Source organism: Desmodus rotundus, chromosome 1, assembly GCF_022682495.2.
Source record: "Desmodus rotundus isolate HL8 chromosome 1, HLdesRot8A.1, whole genome shotgun sequence".
Classification (NCBI taxonomy): Eukaryota; Metazoa; Chordata; class Mammalia; order Chiroptera; family Phyllostomidae; genus Desmodus; species Desmodus rotundus.
The window spans coordinates 7,709,716-7,728,648 of NC_071387.1; the positions used below are offsets into that span (position 1 = coordinate 7,709,716).

General features: G+C 38.3%; 1 protein-coding gene across 7 annotated transcripts in view; it reads left to right on the plus strand.

Moving 5' to 3' along the window:
* Positions 1-18,933, plus strand: part of GAPVD1 (GTPase activating protein and VPS9 domains 1) — a 58,984-nt gene that overhangs the window by 13,393 nt on the left and 26,658 nt on the right. For 2 of the 7 annotated variants that reach the window (XM_024562023.4, XM_024562026.4), the window contains exons 3-10: positions 4,569-4,786; positions 5,571-6,414; positions 8,642-8,728; positions 9,710-9,844; positions 9,989-10,178; positions 13,009-13,169; positions 15,393-15,522; positions 16,817-16,942. In XM_024562023.4, the coding sequence (XP_024417791.2) occupies positions 4,602-4,786; positions 5,571-6,414; positions 8,642-8,728; positions 9,710-9,844; positions 9,989-10,178; positions 13,009-13,169; positions 15,393-15,522; positions 16,817-16,942 (1,858 nt within the window). In that variant the 5' untranslated portion in view covers positions 4,569-4,601. Of the gene's footprint in view, positions 1-4,562; positions 4,787-5,570; positions 6,415-8,641; positions 8,729-9,709; positions 9,845-9,988; positions 10,179-13,008; positions 13,170-15,392; positions 15,523-16,816; positions 16,943-18,933 lie in introns of those variants that run through there. The other 5 variants (XM_024562025.4, XM_024562027.4, XM_053920643.2 and 2 more) reach the window with 3 other exon arrangements.

Below are 18,933 nucleotides of genomic sequence, written 5' to 3' on the forward strand. Positions count from 1 at the left end.
GGCTGAGTCACCTGGGTGATTTGATGTTTTGCCAAAAATCTCTGCACCAGATGTGATGCATGAGCGGGCCTGTTGTGAAGAAGCTGCCAATCATCAGTTGCCCATAGCTGCAGGCTTCTGAGTCATCTGAATAGTTTCTGCGGAGGAATGTTCAAGCTTAATGCAAAATCTGATGCAGATTCATTGCTCTACTCTCTCAGTCAGTTTGATTGCCACAGCCACACAGTATACATGCTCACTCAACAGGTGTCTACTGCCCCCGCTGACTAGTACAGTGAAGTTGTCATTCTTCACGCATGTACTTTCCAGTCTACTCTCCTTGGCTACCAGGTTACATCAATCTCATGCAAACCATTCTCGTTATTTTAACAATGTCTTGACTTTTTCTGGATGGACCTCATGCATCAAATTGGTACTTTGGAAATACTAACCTGTCAGTATAGGATAGATTGGGGAGAGAGATACATTAGGAATTTTTTTCCATTGTCTGGATTCCTAGGACTAAATTTCGGTTTTGCAGAGGAATTAGAAAGAATAAAGAAAGAGAGAGAGTAGAATTTGGAGCAGAGTATTGCTGAGGGAAAGGAGGAGTCTTGTTTTGAGACTCGGAGTGTGTTTGTGCCATGACAGAACATGCCAGGAAGGTCAGGGACAATTGCTGCACGAGACATGAGGCATGAGCGGGCATGTTGCACCATAGGGTGCAAATGGCTGGGTTCGCCTGTGAAGATTTTTGAATCTTGGGTGATCAGATTGTATCTTGATATTAAGATGATTAGCAGATGGGGGAAATAAAGAATTTAAACTTAGCCAAGAGGTGCAGGTTGGGGGCACCTGTATTTTAAATGACATTTGAGTATAAACTCAAATGAAGTAGATGTCACTAGAAGCCACATAAAGTTCTGTAGAAATCAATAGATAAAAGGAACTTTGAGGAGTCAGTTATTAACAGAACTGGAAATTAAGGTAGATGTTACTGACAAAATGTTTAGATTAGTTGGTTGAGAGCAAGGGCTGCTTTGGAGTCAGAACTGAGTCAATTTGATTTTGACATAGCTACTTACTAGGTATGCAGACACTTTTCTCAACTGTCATTGAGCACAATTGTTATAGAGTTTTGAGGACTTGGTGAGGAAAAAAATAGCAGTGCCTGTCCTACTAAAGTCCTAAATAAATGTTGGTTTGATATTATTATTGTTAGTTTGACATTGTTACTTTTCAGGCAGTGAATTTATTTGCCAGTGTTTGTTCTTTCCTGTTGTCCTCGATATGGTAAAAATCTCCCCACATTTGGTTATCCATGCCTACTTTTATTTAAGCTAGTCCTGGTGGCTGACCTCTCTTGTGCCTTAGGAGAGAAAACTTGACCAACTCTACCTTTTAAAATTCTCAAACCCTTTTCTGCAACTGTTGTTTTTAAGTGGTGACCAGTTAGAAGTGATTATTTTTGTATGTGGTGTTAGTTTTTTTCAATGTGTGAGCCAGTTGGCTTGGTGCTACCAGAATTAACATGTGTGAGCTTCTCCTACTTGCCATCAGCAATGCCAGGATCCAGAGCTGAGTGAGTTCTTTCCCTCAGTGTTTACCATCTAGTGGGAGAGACAGAGATATAATATTATACTGTGGCATGTGCTACATGTTGTGTACAGTGATGTTCAGAGTATGAATTTAATTCAGGTAAACTGGGGGCAAAAATATAGGTCAAGGTTAATAATTCATACTTAAATCTCTTGCATTTTACTCAGTGGTTTAATGACACTTTCCTATGTGTGGCAATGAGAGGATTATACATTTATACAATGATTTTTTAAAAAGTATTATTTTTGCCTGGCTGGTGTAGCTCAGTGCATTGAGCGCCGGCTGTGAACCCAAGGGTCGCTGGTTCGATTCCCAGTCAGGGCACACGCCTGGGTTGCAGGCCGGGTCCCTGGTGGGGGCCATGTGAGAGGCAGCCACATACTGATGTTTATCTCCTCTTTCTCCCTCCCTTCCCCTCTCTCCAAAAGTAAAAATAAATAAAATCTTTAAAAAAAAAAGTATTGTTTTGGGCTCTCGTCGGGTAGCTAATTTGGTTAGAGTGTTGTCCTGATGTGCCAAGGTTGTGGGTTTGATCCCCAGTCAGGGCCAATTAATGAATGCATAAATAAGTGGAACAACAAAAAATTGATGTTTTGGGTACAAAATTTGCATTATGTACTCAAGGTAACAGAACTAATTAATGAAGCATACTGATGTTTCAGTACTGTTTTCATTAACTATAATACTTGTCATAATTATAATAATTTGTTCAATGATTCTGTTCTTAGTCTATGGACTTAGAGCCCCCTAGAGGATCTTAGAGTTCCCACATGAAACTCTACTATGTGTTTTCTGTAGACTGAGTAAGATTATAGATGTATATGTATGCATTTCACCAATTTTTTGAATGTACATATATGTCCTTGTGACTAATAGTGAATTATCTTGGGGAAGTAGACATATGTATATCTTTTGAGAGGAAAGCAGTTGGGGGTTTTAACCATATAGGAGATTTGGAATAGCATCTTTGCATGGTTTGGTAGGGAATTGATAAGGTACAAGGAAGTATTTTTTAAAGCAGTTAAATTAGAGCAATCAGGTTATATGGTCATACCTGAAATTTTCCTAGTCATCAATAGTTCGTTAAAATAAAAAAAAAGTTAAAACATTTTTGAAACCAAACTTATTTGAAAGTTATTAAATCCTTTAAATAATTTGGTGTTAAATATATTTTCAGCTGGTGCCATAATGTTTAGTTTTCTTCAATTTTAGCACCAAAATATCTATTTTGTATATAGGAACGTGTTTTCATTGGATCTCTAAAAACATTGAGTTCTGTGGTCTAGGTTGTCTTCTCTTTCAGAATCCAAATTCACTATAAATTGTATTTGATCAATTCCAAGTAGATCCATTAAGGTCACTTGTGAATCTGATTGACTGGGACCGTTTTTTCTCCCCAGCTTTACCGAGATGTAATTTAAATATAACATATTTAAGGCATATAATGTGATGATTTGATACACGCACGTGTTGCAAAATGTTTACCACAGTAAGGTTTATTCAACACATCCTTCACCTCACATGATTATCATTTTCTTGTTGTGTTGTTATGTTGAGAACATTAAAGCTCTATTTTCATAGCAACTTTCAAATATAGAATCACAATGTTTAATTCTGAATGAGAAGTACTTTTCTAATTTAGTGACTGCCTGCTGTCTGGACACAACATTGGATGCTGCTTTCTGGGCCACGGGCACTTCTGTTGTTGATATAAAACATTTGTGGTCTGGCAGGCCTTCTAGGTCCAAGGGCATAGCTTAAGTAATAATGCTTTAAAATATGTGTGCTATTTTAATCAGTTTATTTAGCTACTAGATAAATAAGAATCGTCTGATATCATTCATTCCTTTGGCAAATATTTATTCAACTCCTGCAGTGAACCGGACCGTCTCCTCAGCCCTGAAATTACAGCTGTAAGTGAACAAAACTGACGAGCCTTGGCCCTGGTGGCCCTAACCTCTGGTGGGAGAGCCATGCTCTAAGCACGCTGAGCATGCAAGTAGCTATCTGTAACACAGTTCTAGATAGGGGGAAGTGCTTTTAAAGTGGCCAGAAGAAGGAATAGGAAGTGATATTTTCTATTTTAGAAAGAGTTACTTGAGAAGGCCTTCTTAAATAGACATTTGTGCAGAGAGACCTGCGTGAGGGAAAGGCCTGAATGAAGCAACCTTGCAAAGATATCCGGAGGACTAGCCTTCCAGCCAGAGACAGAGGGACCAGCAAATGCTGAGGCTTTGGGCAATTTCTAGGCAGGGAGTAGCGTGATTTGACTGAAGTTGAAAGGATACTCTAACCCACAGGTGGCAAGCACAAGGCTGAATCCGGCCCTCCACCTTGTTTCATCCAGCCTGGCACCTTGTTTCTACCTGGTGGCAGCGACGACCTCTCCCTTAACTGTTTAGGAGTGGTTACATTTATACAGTCCTAAAATTACATTTGGCCCTTTGAAGACAGCCATGAGGCTGATGTGGCCCCCGGTGAAAATGAGTTTGGCACCCCTACTCTATGCTGTGGAGAGAACCAGACTCTAGTAGTGTAGGGAAGGAAGCAGGGAGATCAGTTAGGAAGTGGTGGTTATAGAGCTTCAGAGGAGAGGTGATGATGAAGGTGGTGAGAAGTAGTCATATTTGAGATGTTTTGAAGATGGAATCAACAGAATATGTCGATTGATTGCAGTGTGAAAGAGCAGTCAGGGAAACTACAGTGTTAATAAGTAGACACGGACCTTGAAGGACATACACAGGGTTTTTGCAGTGGCTGTCTGTGAGCAGTGGCCTTATTAGGAGCTTTTCGTTTTGCTTATCTGTACTTAACCAGTTTTTCTATACTGAACCCATCATGCTTCTGTAATAAAAATTATATAGATTACTTTAAAATTAGCATTAACCATGGTACTAATTGTAGCTTTATTCTTAATGTATTCGATCCCTTTTGATTTGGAAAACAATTTCAGTAACCTGACATTTTAAAATTTGTCTTTTTATTCTTAGTGATCAGCTGTTATACCCTTTCCACATTCGAAGATGGTGAAGTTAGATATTCATACTCTGGCCCATCACCTCAAGCAGGAACGCTTGTATGTAAACTCTGAGAAACAGCTCATTCAGAGGCTCAATGCAGATGTGCTTAAGACAGCTGAAAAGCTGTATCGTACAGCATGGATTGCTAAACAACAGAGAATTAACTTGGATCGGCTTATAATAACCAGGTAAAGAAAAGATTTTGAGGTCTTACATCTTATAAACCAGTCTGGTTCTGTGTTAACTGCTAACTGTAAATAAATGAATCTATTTCCAACAAAGTACTTGGTTTCAGAGGGTTTAAGTCAACATTAAGGTGAGTTTTTGCTCATTTTGTTTATTAAATCCCTTAAGCACTGTTACAGAGAATTAGTACTTAAGCATTAATATTTTATACCACACCAGTGAAGATTGTATCTTTGTACATACACATTTTATTAGTGTAGAGAATAAATTACCTTGTGTTCTCCTTTTTTCTTAACATTTTAAAATGTACATTTATTTCCGTGTTTCCCTATTGTAGATCTACTTTTCACTTTTAGAAACCTTGTTTTTCACTGTGTTAATACCTCATGTTCTGCTTTCCAAAAAGCAGTTTCCAACTCTAAGAATAGTAGCACTAGGTATAATGTTGAGAAAAGAAGCCAGACACAAAAGAGTACATACTCTGTATGAATCCATTTAAGTGAAGTTCAGAATGAGGCAGGCATAATCTTTGGTGGAAGAAATCAGAGTAATGGTTACTTCTTGGTACTTTTCATTGAACCTGTTTTAATGTGGAGAATTTGTTCTTGTTTATCCATTTTTCTTTCTGTCTTCACACCTTTAGGTGCTGGCGGTCTGAGGGATTTTAGCAATTCAGAGTGATCTCATTGCTGGAACTATAATCAACTCACATTCCACGTTTTAGTATATTACATGTGTTATTATTGTTGTTAATTTTATTATTTTGTTTCTTTGCTTATGTTTTAGTGCTGAAGCTTCCCCTGCTGAATGTTGCCAACATGCCAAGATTTTGGAAGATACACAGTTTGTTGATGGATATAAGCAATTGGGATTTCAGGAGACTGCTTATGGAGAATTCTTGAGTCGATTAAGGGAAAATCCTCGTCTTATTGCCTCCTCTCTGGTTGCTGGAGAGAAACTTAATCAGGAGAACACACAAAGTGTTATTTACACAGTTTTTACCTCCCTCTATGGCAACTGCATAATGCAAGAAGATGAAAGCTACCTCCTTCAGGTTTTGAGATACTTGATTGAATTTGAACTTAAGGAAAGTGACAACCCCAGGCGACTTTTGAGGAGAGGAACTTGTGCCTTCAGCATCTTATTTAAACTTTTCTCTGAAGGACTGTTTTCTGCCAAACTTTTCCTCACTGCTACTTTACATGAGCCAATCATGCAACTGCTTGTGGAAGATGAAGATCATCTGGAAACTGACCCAAATAAGCTAATTGAGAGGTTCTCCCCATCTCAACAGGAAAAACTCTTTGGAGAGAAAGGCTCGGATCGATTCAGGCAAAGGGTTCAAGAGATGGTGGATTCCAACGAGGCCAAACTAGTGGCTTTAGTGAACAAATTTATTGGTTATCTCAAACAGAACACATACTGCTTCCCACATAGTTTGAGGTGGATCGTGTCACAGATGTACAAAACCCTCTCCTGTGTAGACAGACTGGAGGTCGGGGAGGTCAGGGCAATGTGTACCGATCTCCTGCTGGCCTACTTCATCTGTCCCGCGGTTGTCAATCCAGAGCAGTACGGAATCATTTCTGATGCTCCTATTAATGAGGTGGCAAGATTCAATCTGATGCAGGTATGCTTTCGCTATTATTATTAATGCGGCATTCGGGGTGAATTCAGTTGATTCGGCAGTGGGGGCGGGAACAGAAAATGTGATGACAGTATTCATAGATTCTTACCGTTCTTTTTCCTTAGACCATCCTAAATATTTGCTCCTTTTTTTTTTTATTGACTTGAGAGAGAAGAGAGAAACATTGACTTGTTCCACTTATTTATGCATTCATTGGTTGATTCTTTTTCTTTTTTAATCCTCACTGAGGACATTTTTCATTGTTTTGAGAGAGGAAAAGAGAGAAACATCAGTGTGAGCGAGAAACATCTATTGGTTGCCTCCATTCACTCCCAAACTGGGGATAGAACCCTCAACGTAGGTATGTGCCCTGACCAACATTGCACCCGCAACCTTGGTGTGTCAGGACGACACTAACCAACTGAGCTACCTGGCCAGGGTAATACTTTCTTCTTAAGACACAGAAGGAGTCATATTGGGATTTAAAAATATTGTTTTCATAAAACATTTTGTGTCTTTAAATGGCATCTTCACACATATGAACGTATATGAACGTATACTTGATTAAATTTCCACAAGCCCAGTTCCCATGGTTTCAAAATCCAGAATGATTGAAAATGGAATCTTTTATACTTCATTTGGTAGCAAAACCTAGTCTGAACTAACATGAGGCTGTTTATAATTGTTCGTTATTCCATTTAGTGCTAACAAATACTCATTTGTTGCTGCAAAAATGTCAGTATGTTTGATTATGGGATGATACCCTAAATACTGAACATGTTACATATATGTACTGACCAACCTTCCTAAAATCTCCAAATTTTGAAATATGAAACTCTTCTGAACCTAAGAGTTTCTGAAAGGATTTTTGGACTTGTATTAGCACTTTTTCCCCCCAATTATCTGAAGTACTGATATCATGTTATTATTTCTTAAGGGAACTGTTTAGTCATATCTTATTACCCAGAAATACTGTAAAGAAGGGACTGAGTTTATTTGGAATAGAATCTTTGGATGAGTTTTTAAAAAAAATGATAAGCTCTTTTTCATGATCAATTCTGTCATATCAGGGTGTTGGTCAATTAAGTATATTGAAATCCCTGAAATAAAATAAAAAATTTTTGCCCTGGCTGGTGTGGCTCGGTGGATAGAGTGCCAGCCTATGAACCAAAGGGTTGCTGGTTCGATTCCCAATCAGGGCACATGCCTGGGTTGCCCTGATTGGGCAGGTCTCTGGTGGGGGCAGGGGGCGCATGTGAGAGGCAACCACGCATTGATGTTTCGCTTCTTCTCTTTCTCCCTCCCTTCCCCTCTCTCTCAAACTAAATAAGAACTTAAAAATTTTTTTTCATCATTTGTGAAATATTAATTTATTCTTAGGACAATGCAGTTGTAGTTTTTGTTTTTGTCATTTCAACAGAGATTGAATCACATATTTTCAAAATGAGTAGTAAGGGAGGAGGATTGTCCCAGATATTAAATAGATGATGCTATACGATAACAACTTTCAGCAGAGTATCTTTATTTCTTTTTAAGGATTTTATTTATTTATTTTTAGACAGAGGGGAAGGGAGAGAGAAAGAGGGAGAGAGAAACATCGAGGACCAGGCATATGCCCTGACCAGGAATTGAGCAGGCATCCTTTGGGTTCACAGGCCAGCATGCAGTCCACTGAGCCACACCAGGCAGGGCTCGCAAAGTGTCTTTAAAGAGAGTGAATGAACAGTTCGCTTTTGGCAATAAGGAACTCGCTCTTAGAATTCATGTTTACTTTCCAAACGGCATGTGCTTTCTGAAAATTGTTTGCTTTTAGATCTGGCGGGGTGGGGGGGGGGGGGGATCTACCTTGAGTACTTTGCGAACTGTGTAGGGAACGGTACCTAACAAGTAACTTTTAAGTAGTTTGAGTCAGCTTTTACAAATTAATTTTAAAATGTCTGAGCACATGAAAAGTGCAATATCAGAAAGAAAGGTGTTGTATTTTTATTTCCTAATGTTGGTATAACATGTTTAAGGAGAGGTGAAGGCAAAATGTTCTGTGTATTCTGTTTAAATATAGTAAAACCTGATGTTGAAAAGATACACAGTTGGGACCCTATTTTGTATGTTGATCAGGTGGTATGAATATTATTGTGAAGCAGATTTTTAGAATGGAATGGAAGTGTTTTCAGAGAGAGAGAGGACGTAGTGTCTATAGCCTGTGTCTCCCTACCACTGCTTTGGGTTGCAGGTCGGTCGCCTTTTGCAACAATTAGCCATGACGGGCTCTGAAGAGGGCGATCCCCGGACAAAGAGCAGCCTTGGAAAATTTGACAAAGTAAGAATGAACACTACATTTTGGGAAATAGTGTTTATAGAAAATCTTGCCCGAGTATTAGTTAATTTGACTATTCTCTTTCTTAAATCTTGTTCTTAGGTGATGGATAAAGGATTAAATATTCTTTCGATGACTCTTTGGTGTAACTATAGTGCATATAATATTGGATCAGCAGCATTTAAAGGAAGATGTCACTAAACATTACTAATTGTCACTTACAGAAATGTTGAAGAGATGCTACTATAATAAGAACCCAGGAACTATTAAGATTATTTTATTTTAAGAAGGTTAATTTTTAAAAATTGTCACTAAATCAAATACACAGTGACTGTATAATTTTAAGGATATTTCATAAGTTAATATGTATGGCATTGTCCAGTTTAATTAAATAAAATTTTAATTAATCATATTTGAGTAGGCAACATTCACCCTATTTTAAAATTCAAAAGTTATACAGTAAAATTTCCCTTCCACCTCTGATCTCTAGCCTTTATTTCCTCCCCAAGAGGTTTTTGATATTATGTCTTTTGTGTATGCTCCTAGAGGTCTATATATATATAAGCAGATTCCTAATATATTCTCCTAGTCACTCATCCCTCCCTTTTCACAAATGGTATGACAGTGTGTACTGTTTGTTCTTGATTTTTAGAGAGAGGAAGGGAGACAGACAAAGAGAGGGGACACATGGATTTGTTGGTCCACTTATTCATTGGTCTATTCTTTCTTGTGTGTGCCCTGACTGGGGAGCAAACCCGCAACGTACTGGTCTGTATCATGTTCGTTTCAGGCACCAGAGAACCTTGGAGATTATTCTATATGAATTCATAGAGAGTTTAATTTTTTTAATGGTGGGTTTAGTATAATTTTTAAGAAGAAAAACTTTCAGAAATGTTTTGTATAGCTTGTCCACCTTAACCAGCAATTTTGTTTCCTTATTTTAAAGAGGAGGCATTTCACTCTGGTCTTTTCCTGTTTTAACAGAGCTGTGTTGCTGCTTTCCTTGATGTTGTGATTGGGGGCCGGGCAGTGGAGACCCCTCCAATGTCCCCTGTTAATCTTCTGGAAGGGCTGAGCAGAACTGTGGTTTATATAACCTACAGTCAACTTACTACTCTGGTAATGGCTTTATTCTTTAATGGGATTTCCTCAGAAGTCATTTATCTACACGGGGCAGAGCCATAGATGAGTACATTGTGTGAGAAGTATATATTGTGTTTGAGAAATTGATTTCACTAGCTAATGTCCCTTTATTTTTGCCAGGTGAATTTTATGAAGAGTGTGATGTCTGGAGACCAACTGAGAGAAGACAGAATGGCTCTCGACAATTTATTGGCAAACCTACCCCAGGCAAAGCCATGGAAGAGCAGCAGTTTGGAAATGACTCCCTACAATACCCCTCAGCTGTCTCCGGCAACCACTCCAGCGAATAAAAAGAATCGATTGCCCATAGGTACAGACACTTTCTCATATTGGGGCTTTACCTTAAATTTAATATTTCTTTATTAGCCGTTGTTATTGCTCAGTGTTTTGAAATGCAGTTTTAAATAATTTGGAGACATCTGTCTCCGTGTGAACGGATAGTAATTCAATTTTGGTAACTGCACTAGATTGATTAAGGGTCGGCAGTAGGCTTTCCCTTTATCTAGACATACTTTTTTCATAAGTAATTGAAATCATGCCTCCTGTGGTATACTGTGTGCTTTAGTGTCTCTTCTTGGAAAATTTTGAAAGTGTCATTTGTTACAAGGAGTCATTATTTGAATTATATGGCCCTGTCTTTCCTACAAGGTTCTAAATAACATAATAAAATAATATTAGAAGTTTCTATCAATAAAGTTGAAATTACATAGGTACTATTTTTCCATTGTTGTTAGTGATCAGTCTTGTATCAGCTGAACTAAGATATCTAGTTATTTTATAAAATAAACAAAAGTTCCATTTTATTTAGTCATTTATTCGTTTATGAATGAGTTAGGCTTAAGTTTTATTCACTTAGTAAACATCTGCTATACACATGCAACAAAAAATTGACCGTATACTGTGGTTCTACACACTAAGTACTTTGTAAACGTTGTTTCATTTAATCCATTTTAGCAAAGAGCCCGCTGAAAGAGTAGGCATTACAATCCTGATCCTGCAGGTCGGGTACTGTGCTAGACACTGGAGGCACAAAGACCCTAGGCGGTGCATGTCCTCCCTCTGAGTCAGCTGCTGGTAGTCTGGTTGGGGAAAACGAAAAGAGAGTAGTGCCCTCAGTGTACTAAGTGTTTGGTGGACATAAGCATTACAGAATTACCAGCGCACCTGGAGAAGATGACCCTGGAGCAGGGGAAGCCTGCACTTTCTCTTGAGGGATGAGAGGGAGAGAGGAAGGGAAAGAGTGTAGGCCAAGGGAGCAGAGTAGTTCAGTGCCAGTTTTTTAATGATAATGAGGAGCTCAGTGATAGTGAACATGAATAGTTACTGTATTTTACACATTTTGAAGAATGGAATTTCATAAACTTCCATGAGCTGATGTGTTAAGAACTGTGAGTTTCTTAATATTAACCTACCTTACATTTAACATAGTATGGAATAATATCAACAGGAATATGGCATCATATTCGTCAAGTCTTTGGCTTTCATCATCCCAAAATGTCATTTTTCAGAATTAAAAACAAAACAGTAAAGTTGGCATTCGAAGATTTTTAATATTATAGGCTATTTGTACTTTTTTAACATGGAGGAATAAATGATTTTTGGTAAATTAGAGATTTTTGTCCTAGCCATTCACTCCTGTGCTTCAGTTTTTTCATTTCGTATCATCCAGAAGTATCATTAAATATGGATATAATGGAAAGTAAACTTCTAATGTTTTGCCCAGTATTATTTTGTATAATCGTGTGACCTGGTCATTGAATTTATTTCATATTTTAAAAATTGTGTCCATTATTCAGAGGGTTGATTTTCTTTCTGTTTAATGCTTTCGCAACCCAGGACAACAGTTAGCAGCCATCGCTGCCTGGGATCCCTCAGCCACCAATCTCTCTGCTCATATTACTCTAGTAGCCCCGTTTGGTGGGTAATAGGCTGTTCTTCCTCTACTTGTATAACTTCTCATAAGAAATAGTTTATAAAAGTGTGTTCCATGTGCATGTTGCTTTTGCTTTGTGTAAATTGTTACATGAATTTTGATTACTTGCATTTTTATAAATGATGAAGTTTGTTCCTTAAGATTCATGTAGTTCGTGAAGTTGAATTTAAGTTCACAATTCAGTAGAAGATAGTGAGGGGAACCTGACTTTTCAAAGTTGATGTGTGCCCTGAATTTTGAAAGTAAGAGTGATTAATGAACAGATCTGCAGCACTGGGGAGAGAAGATGGTTGTTTATATTTCTGTCTTTTTCACCCAGAGTGAAGTTGAAAGACTTGTTACTTTAGCGTGTTTTGCTCTGTGCTTGTACTTTTGATTATTTTGCACTGAAATAGAATTTCTAGTTAGTATTCTGGTTGTATTGAATTTTATTGACCTCTGGAAAAAAATTGAAACTCAATCACAGAAGACTAAAACTCATAAAGAAATTATTACCAACTATCCAAATCTTTCAGCAGTTCTATAGGATGGACAATTTTAGGAAGAAAGTATTACATAGGGAGAAACATCCCCAAATAATTATATCCTGTGTTCATTTAGAACATTTCCAGTAAGCAGAAAGGAAACTCGTAATCAAACATCCGGAAATCTCTCCTCCATCTTTGGAAAGAGGTTAATACATTTCAGGGAAAACAACGTATTTTCAAAAACTGATTTGGGTTTGTCAGCAGTTGCCTAATTAATGTATATTATTTTATATGGCTATCAGATTTCTATATTAAATTTTTTAGTGCTTATGGGTTATTAATATGGGAGGCTGGTGACAGTTAAATAATTTTATAGGAGAAATAGTTGAAGGTGTCTTGAACAGATAAGAAATAAGGTAATGCTTTTCCTGTCATCCCAAGTCTTAAGTTGATTGGGATGTGTTTGCTGTTCTGCAGGTGTGGCCCTCTGTCACTCCCTGTCAGGTGAACATGGGTCATTATTTCCGATTGTCAGTTTTGAAGGAGAATCTGTATTAGTCATCAGTAGAGTAACTGGGAAAATACAGGGTTTTTTTTCTTTCTTACTCATATTCTCACCACTTTTTTTTTGTGCATGCGCAAATGTTCTACATTAATAGAAAATATATTTTTGTATTTAGTGTGCCATTTCTTCATTTTATCTTTTTTCTCTAAATTTCTTATTTAAATTATTTTATTAGCAACTCGAAGCAGAAGCCGTACCAATGTGCTAATGGACTTACATATGGACCATGAAGGATCATCTCAAGAAACCATCCAGGAAGTGCAGCCAGAAGAAGTGTTGGTCATTTCCTTAGGGACAGGTCCCCAGCTGACTCCAGGGATGATGTCAGAAAATGAGGTATGAATGTATTGTTACATTTAACTTATAGCCACTGATGTTAAGAAATTTAGATTCTATTCCCATTAACGGTCACTTGCTCCTATAAATCAGCATGCACTAAGCGAATACTTTTCATTATCTGTGGTGGGCCTACCGTGACACACCAGCAGGCGGTAAACTTCCTGTGAACACTTCCTGGAGGCCCTTCACACCACTACCTCTGTGGCCCTGTATTTGGTGACCAGGTCCATGCCAAAAGGAGTTTTCCTAATAGTAGAAGAGACAGGAAGCCAGGAAATCGTGGTATGGACACTGAAGAGACTTTTTCCAGTGGCTTGTAGGAAGTGTTTTATGTTACTTTTCTTTTTAATGATATACCAGCAGTATATCTGCTTTTAAAGATCCAAACATTCTTTAGAAATACTTTTTTTTCTTTGGTCTGTTAGGAAGAAATGGAAGCAATAACTGAAAGGAAAACTAAAAAAATATTGTGAAGAAATGAGATCAAGGGTATGGGAATCAGATTTAAAATATTAGTAAACAAGAACTTGGGACAGGGGCAAAAGGAAAGAAGTCTTGACTCTCTAAAGGTAGGAGCCACTCCTCATGCATACATTGTGACCTCCCAAAAAAGAAGCAGCATCTTCACATTCAACAGTGACTGCTTACTATTCAAGAAAACCTAGTCCTGGCTTCAGAATTAGAGACCAGTTACAGTGGTTGATAAAGTGATACTGGTGGTTGGCTGTGTTTGGAACTGTGGCATCACTCATAGGAAAGAGGTCTGTCAAACTCCCAAACTCTGTCCCTCTGTACCCGCCCAAAAAAATGAATGAGGTGGCAAAAGCTGCCAGAATCAACTTTTTAGGAACTTTGGAATGTAATAAAAAACTTATAACAACAAGGGGGATGCCTAATGAGGGAAAAAGACAGCTGAGTGTGGCGGTCAGAGAGCTCTGTGGCATTTACCTTACCTGTTAAGTGTCCCCAGTCCCCAGCTCAGTGGCAGCCTTGAAGACGGCAGTCTGTATCCCTATGCAGGGAAATGTCTGCACAGTGGTCTGCTGCCTCTGTTTTCATTAATTCATACCACTCTCTAGGCCTTTAGGTAGGTTTTGCCTGAACATTCATTGCACATCACTTACTATGAGTTTAAAGGTCTGAGTTATCTTAAAAATACAGAATGTAAAATTTTTATGTCTGCATTTAATTTGAAGCAAATAGAATAAAATTGTCTTTAATACCATTACACACATAAATATATAGAGCCATTTAAAAAACCCTTTCATCTACTCATTTAAGTGCAAGGCCTACACAGCAACTACAGGGTTTTTTGGTGTTAGTTTTTGTTTTGTTTTTTTCTTTTTAAGTAAGGATACTCTTCCTCATTTTCCAGCAACAGCCTAGGAACCCAATGACTGTGAGTTCGAATTCAAGTTCCAGGTGTGCTTAAAACATACAGTTTTCCAAAGAAGCATTCAGTTCTTCATTAAATTGGAGATACACACAAAGCTGAGTTACGAGACTTACGGGGAGTGAGAAGTAATTATGTTATTTGGAATCATCTGACAAATAGAAAACATTACAAAAAGGCCATCAGCTCTAAGCTAGAGGTGGCTGGAAGGTACATCAGCTTCTGGTGTGGACTTCTGTGGCCATGTGTGTATGGTGATCAAGTGGAGGTTCAGACTAGACTGATTCAGTTCTGGTGCTTACAAGATAATTTGCTTATATGTTTTCTTCCTGCTAACTTAGTTTATTAACTTTTGAAAAACTGTACTGTGAATTTAATGTCATTTAACTATGCCAAATGCTTTATGTGCATCTTTTTATTTAATCCTCAACAACTCCATAGCATACACACTGTTATCACCATTTTAGAGATGAAGAAACTGAGGTTTAGGGGTTTAAATAACTTATTCAAGGTTATATAGCCGGCACATGGCAGAACCAGAAGGACTGGCCCGCTGCCCCATAGTCTTCGGATTCTTACAATCCTGACCACTGCTCATTCGATGTCCAGTTGCCTGTTCAAGCTCTGGCCCCGGTAGGGCGGTGGAAGCGCGTAGGCTCAGTTCTTCTGATACACTTTTCTTCTCGGGGTACTTAAAAGCTTGAGCAGACCTTGTAGATTGGTTTTTAGTTTAAAATGATAATTTAAGATTTAAAAAACTTAAATATGCATTTGCTGTAGTTTGTCTTCTTTCAGTTGTGACAGGCCAGTGGCATTTCCTTTTTTAGGTCCTAAACATGCAACTTTCGGATGGAGGACAAGGAGATGTCCCTGTCGATGAAAACAAACTCCACGGTAAACCTGATAAAACCTTGCGCTTTTCCCTCTGCAGTGATAATCTGGAAGGAATATCTGAAGGTGAAGGGTTACTTCATTCAAGGAGTTGTGTGATTGAAGTAATATCTTGTTTTGTGTTCTTTAAAGGAGCCTTATAAATTACAGCTATACCATCTGTGCCCCTGACTGAGGAGAGTAATGAAGTTTTCCTCTAATGATCTTGAGCAGTTGGCTGAAAGATTGTTCAATGAAATTAAGGTTGCAAGAAAAAAAAATGTAAAGATTTCAGGAGACCTCTGGTCACGTAAAATGGAGATGCCAGTCTTCACTGAGACTGGAATAGTGCGAACTTTGATTTCGCTAACGTCGATGTATATCTAAGCTTATAGAGCTCCTTTAGAGGGATATAATGCATGTCTACGTGGAAAAAATGGACTCACTAACATTTCAGGGTGTTGTGTGTGCTTTTAACGTTCTGTGTATTCACACACACCTCCTATGAAGCAGAATGATATGCTGGAAATAGGAATAAAAAATAAATTTAAAGGCAAGATTATGAAGTGAGACTCATTCTGTGTACTAGGACAAACTTTTTAATGAAAAAGTTCATTTACTAACATTAAAATAAAAAAAATACAATAACTTTTCCTTTTCCTCTAATTTTAAAAAAGGATTTTATTTATTTATTTTTAGAGAGGGAAAGAGAGGGAGAGAAACAGCAATGTGTGGTTGCCTCTCGTGCGCCCCCTACTGGGGACCTGGCATGCAACCCAGGCTCGTGCCCTGATTGGGAATTGAACCAGCAACCTTTGGTTTACAGGCAGGTGTTTAATCCACTGAGCTACAGCAGCCAGGGCTTTTTCCTCTAATTTTTAAAAACATAAGTAATGTACATTCTAGAAAATGCTGAAAAGAAATCGAATCATCTGTAATCTCACCATTCTGTTAATAACAGTTAACATTTTGGTTTATTTATAGCAAGATTAGGTTTATGCTGTTTTGTAACCTTTTTTTTTTTTTAACAATATAACAATAACATTTCCCTTGATAATTTAACATTCTTAAATAACATGGTTTTTAATGGCTGTTTTCTTTCATAATTTATTTAAACATTCTGCTATGATTAGACAGACTTGTAGATTGCTTCCACTTTCCACTTATAAGAAGCCCTGATACAAGCAACCTGTGATGCATTTTTGAATTGTTCCTTAGGATAATTCCCTGGAAGCCGCATTGGGCATATGTATTTTTAAGAAATAAACGCAATATTAAAAGCACTTTATTTTATTTAGTCTTTAGTTCCTTATCAAGGCATGAAAATTACCTGATGGCTCATGACTGTTTAAGCTCACTCACAGTAGAAACATTTTTTTAGGTCCTTCAAATCGCTCCAATTCAGTGTCCTCGCTAGACCTGGAAGGAGAGTCTGTATCAGAACTTGGAGCAGGGCCTTCTGGGAGTAATGGAGTTGAAGCTCTACAGCTATTGGAGCATGAGCAAGGTAAGGTGAAGGGGAACATAGCTGGGCAAGTAGCAAAGAAGTTACCTGGTTGCAGGATAAACAGTATGTTTCCCTGTAATTTGGCTGTGTCCACTAAGAATAAATTTAAGTTGATTATATAATGACTATTAAACTTGTACCTATTCATAGCTCCTTCATTTCTTAAAGATGTGTTTAGTTGGTAAGTGACTTGTTTAGACTTAAATTACATAGAATAATTAAAATGAATTGCTTGAATTCTGTAACATGTAAGATATTTCAATTCTGTAACATTAAAATTTTAAGAAATGCAAACATAAAACCTCAGGGCTTAAGGAACCTACAAGAGGGAGACAATGGTACACAAATGATTAAAAGTATCATAAGAGTGCTTTGGCCGTTCTGAGTGACCAGTACAGTGGCTGGAAGTGTAGGGAGAAGCTTATTGGAAGAAAACACTAGCCTTAAAGCCTAGCTGGCATTGCATTGGCGGAAACCGGAGATCGGGCCTTCTAGGTGAAGGAGTAGTGCTAGGCAGTCAGAGAGGTGGGAAACCACCCAGTCCTTAGGCAGGAACTACCAAGTACGGGAATAGCAGGAGCTAAGGATTGGAAAACAGCTGGGTCCTTGTTATGCTTTAGGAAGGTTAATGTGCAAAGGGTCTTTAGGGTCTTTGGATTTGATTTTTTAAAGATCATTGGGTGACCTTCAAGGGAGTGTTGAGGGCACATTCGGTCAACCGGGTTTGAGGCAGTGACTCTTAGACTTCAGTGCACATAAAAATTAGTTGGAGAATAAAAAGAAAAAGCCATTTTCCCTGTCTCATTTTTAGAAACCCTGGTTCAGTACATTTTGGAGAGGAGAAGATCATTGCCAGTTGGGGTGTGTGTGTATTGAATAAAAGTAATGGTATATTTTACTTGATCAATTTATCATTGTATCAAAAAGGATGAAATTTTCTATAAATAACAGAGAAAACCAAAATAGTAGTAGCTCGAAACAAAAGTTGAAGGACTGGCACTTCCTTAACAAGCCCTCGAGGTCATGCTGGTGTAGGTGGTTGGCGGTCTACAGCTTGCGAGCACTAGATTAGGACATGAACTGGGGCACATTGCAGACTGCTTCTCATTGGTCAGGGGAAGAGAGAAAACTCTAGAATTGGGGGGGTGTATCCAAGTCATATAAAAAATTATTATTTTTTAATTATGTCTCAGCAGAGGACAGACTTCTGTTTGAAAATGCCATGGCATCATTAAATACAGATTCCATTTAAAGATTTTATTTATTTATTTTTAGAAAGAGGGAAATGGAGGGAAAAAGAGAAATATCAATGTGGGAGAGATACATTGACCGATTGGCTCTCTCACGTCCCCAACTGGGGACCAGTCCTGCAACCCAGGCTTGTGCCCTGACTGAGAGTTGAAGCACCAACTTTTAGTTTGGAGGCCAGCACTCAATCTACTGAGCCACACCAGCCGAGGCAAAAAATGTTTTATTTTAGTATAGGTTTATCATTTAATTATTGCTACAATGTTATGTAACAAACGACCTCAAAACTTAGTGACTTAAAACAGTAAACATTTATTTTTGCTCTCAAGTCTGTGGGTGAGGTGGGTGGTTCTCTGATTTGGACTGGGCTCACTCATGCACTTATGGTCACCAGTGGACAAGTAAGGAGCTCTGCTAATCTTAGCTGGTGGTCAGTTGGTCCGTGGGGAGCTGGCTGGTCTAGAATGACCTTTGCTTTGCTCCAGTGTAGTTCCTTACCCTCCAGCTGGCTAGCTTAAGCTTGTTCTCTTGAGAGGAACAAGGGTGAGAGAGAGAGAGAGCAGAAATTTGTAATGTCTCCTGATGTCTAGCCTGGCAACTGGCACACTTCCTCCTCACCCTTTTGGCCAAAGCAAGTAACAAGGCCTGGGCAAATTCAAAGAGGGGGGGATATACCCCAATTCTTGACCAAAGTCACACTGCAGAGGTTGTGGATGGAGGGCAACAATTAATTGCATCAATGG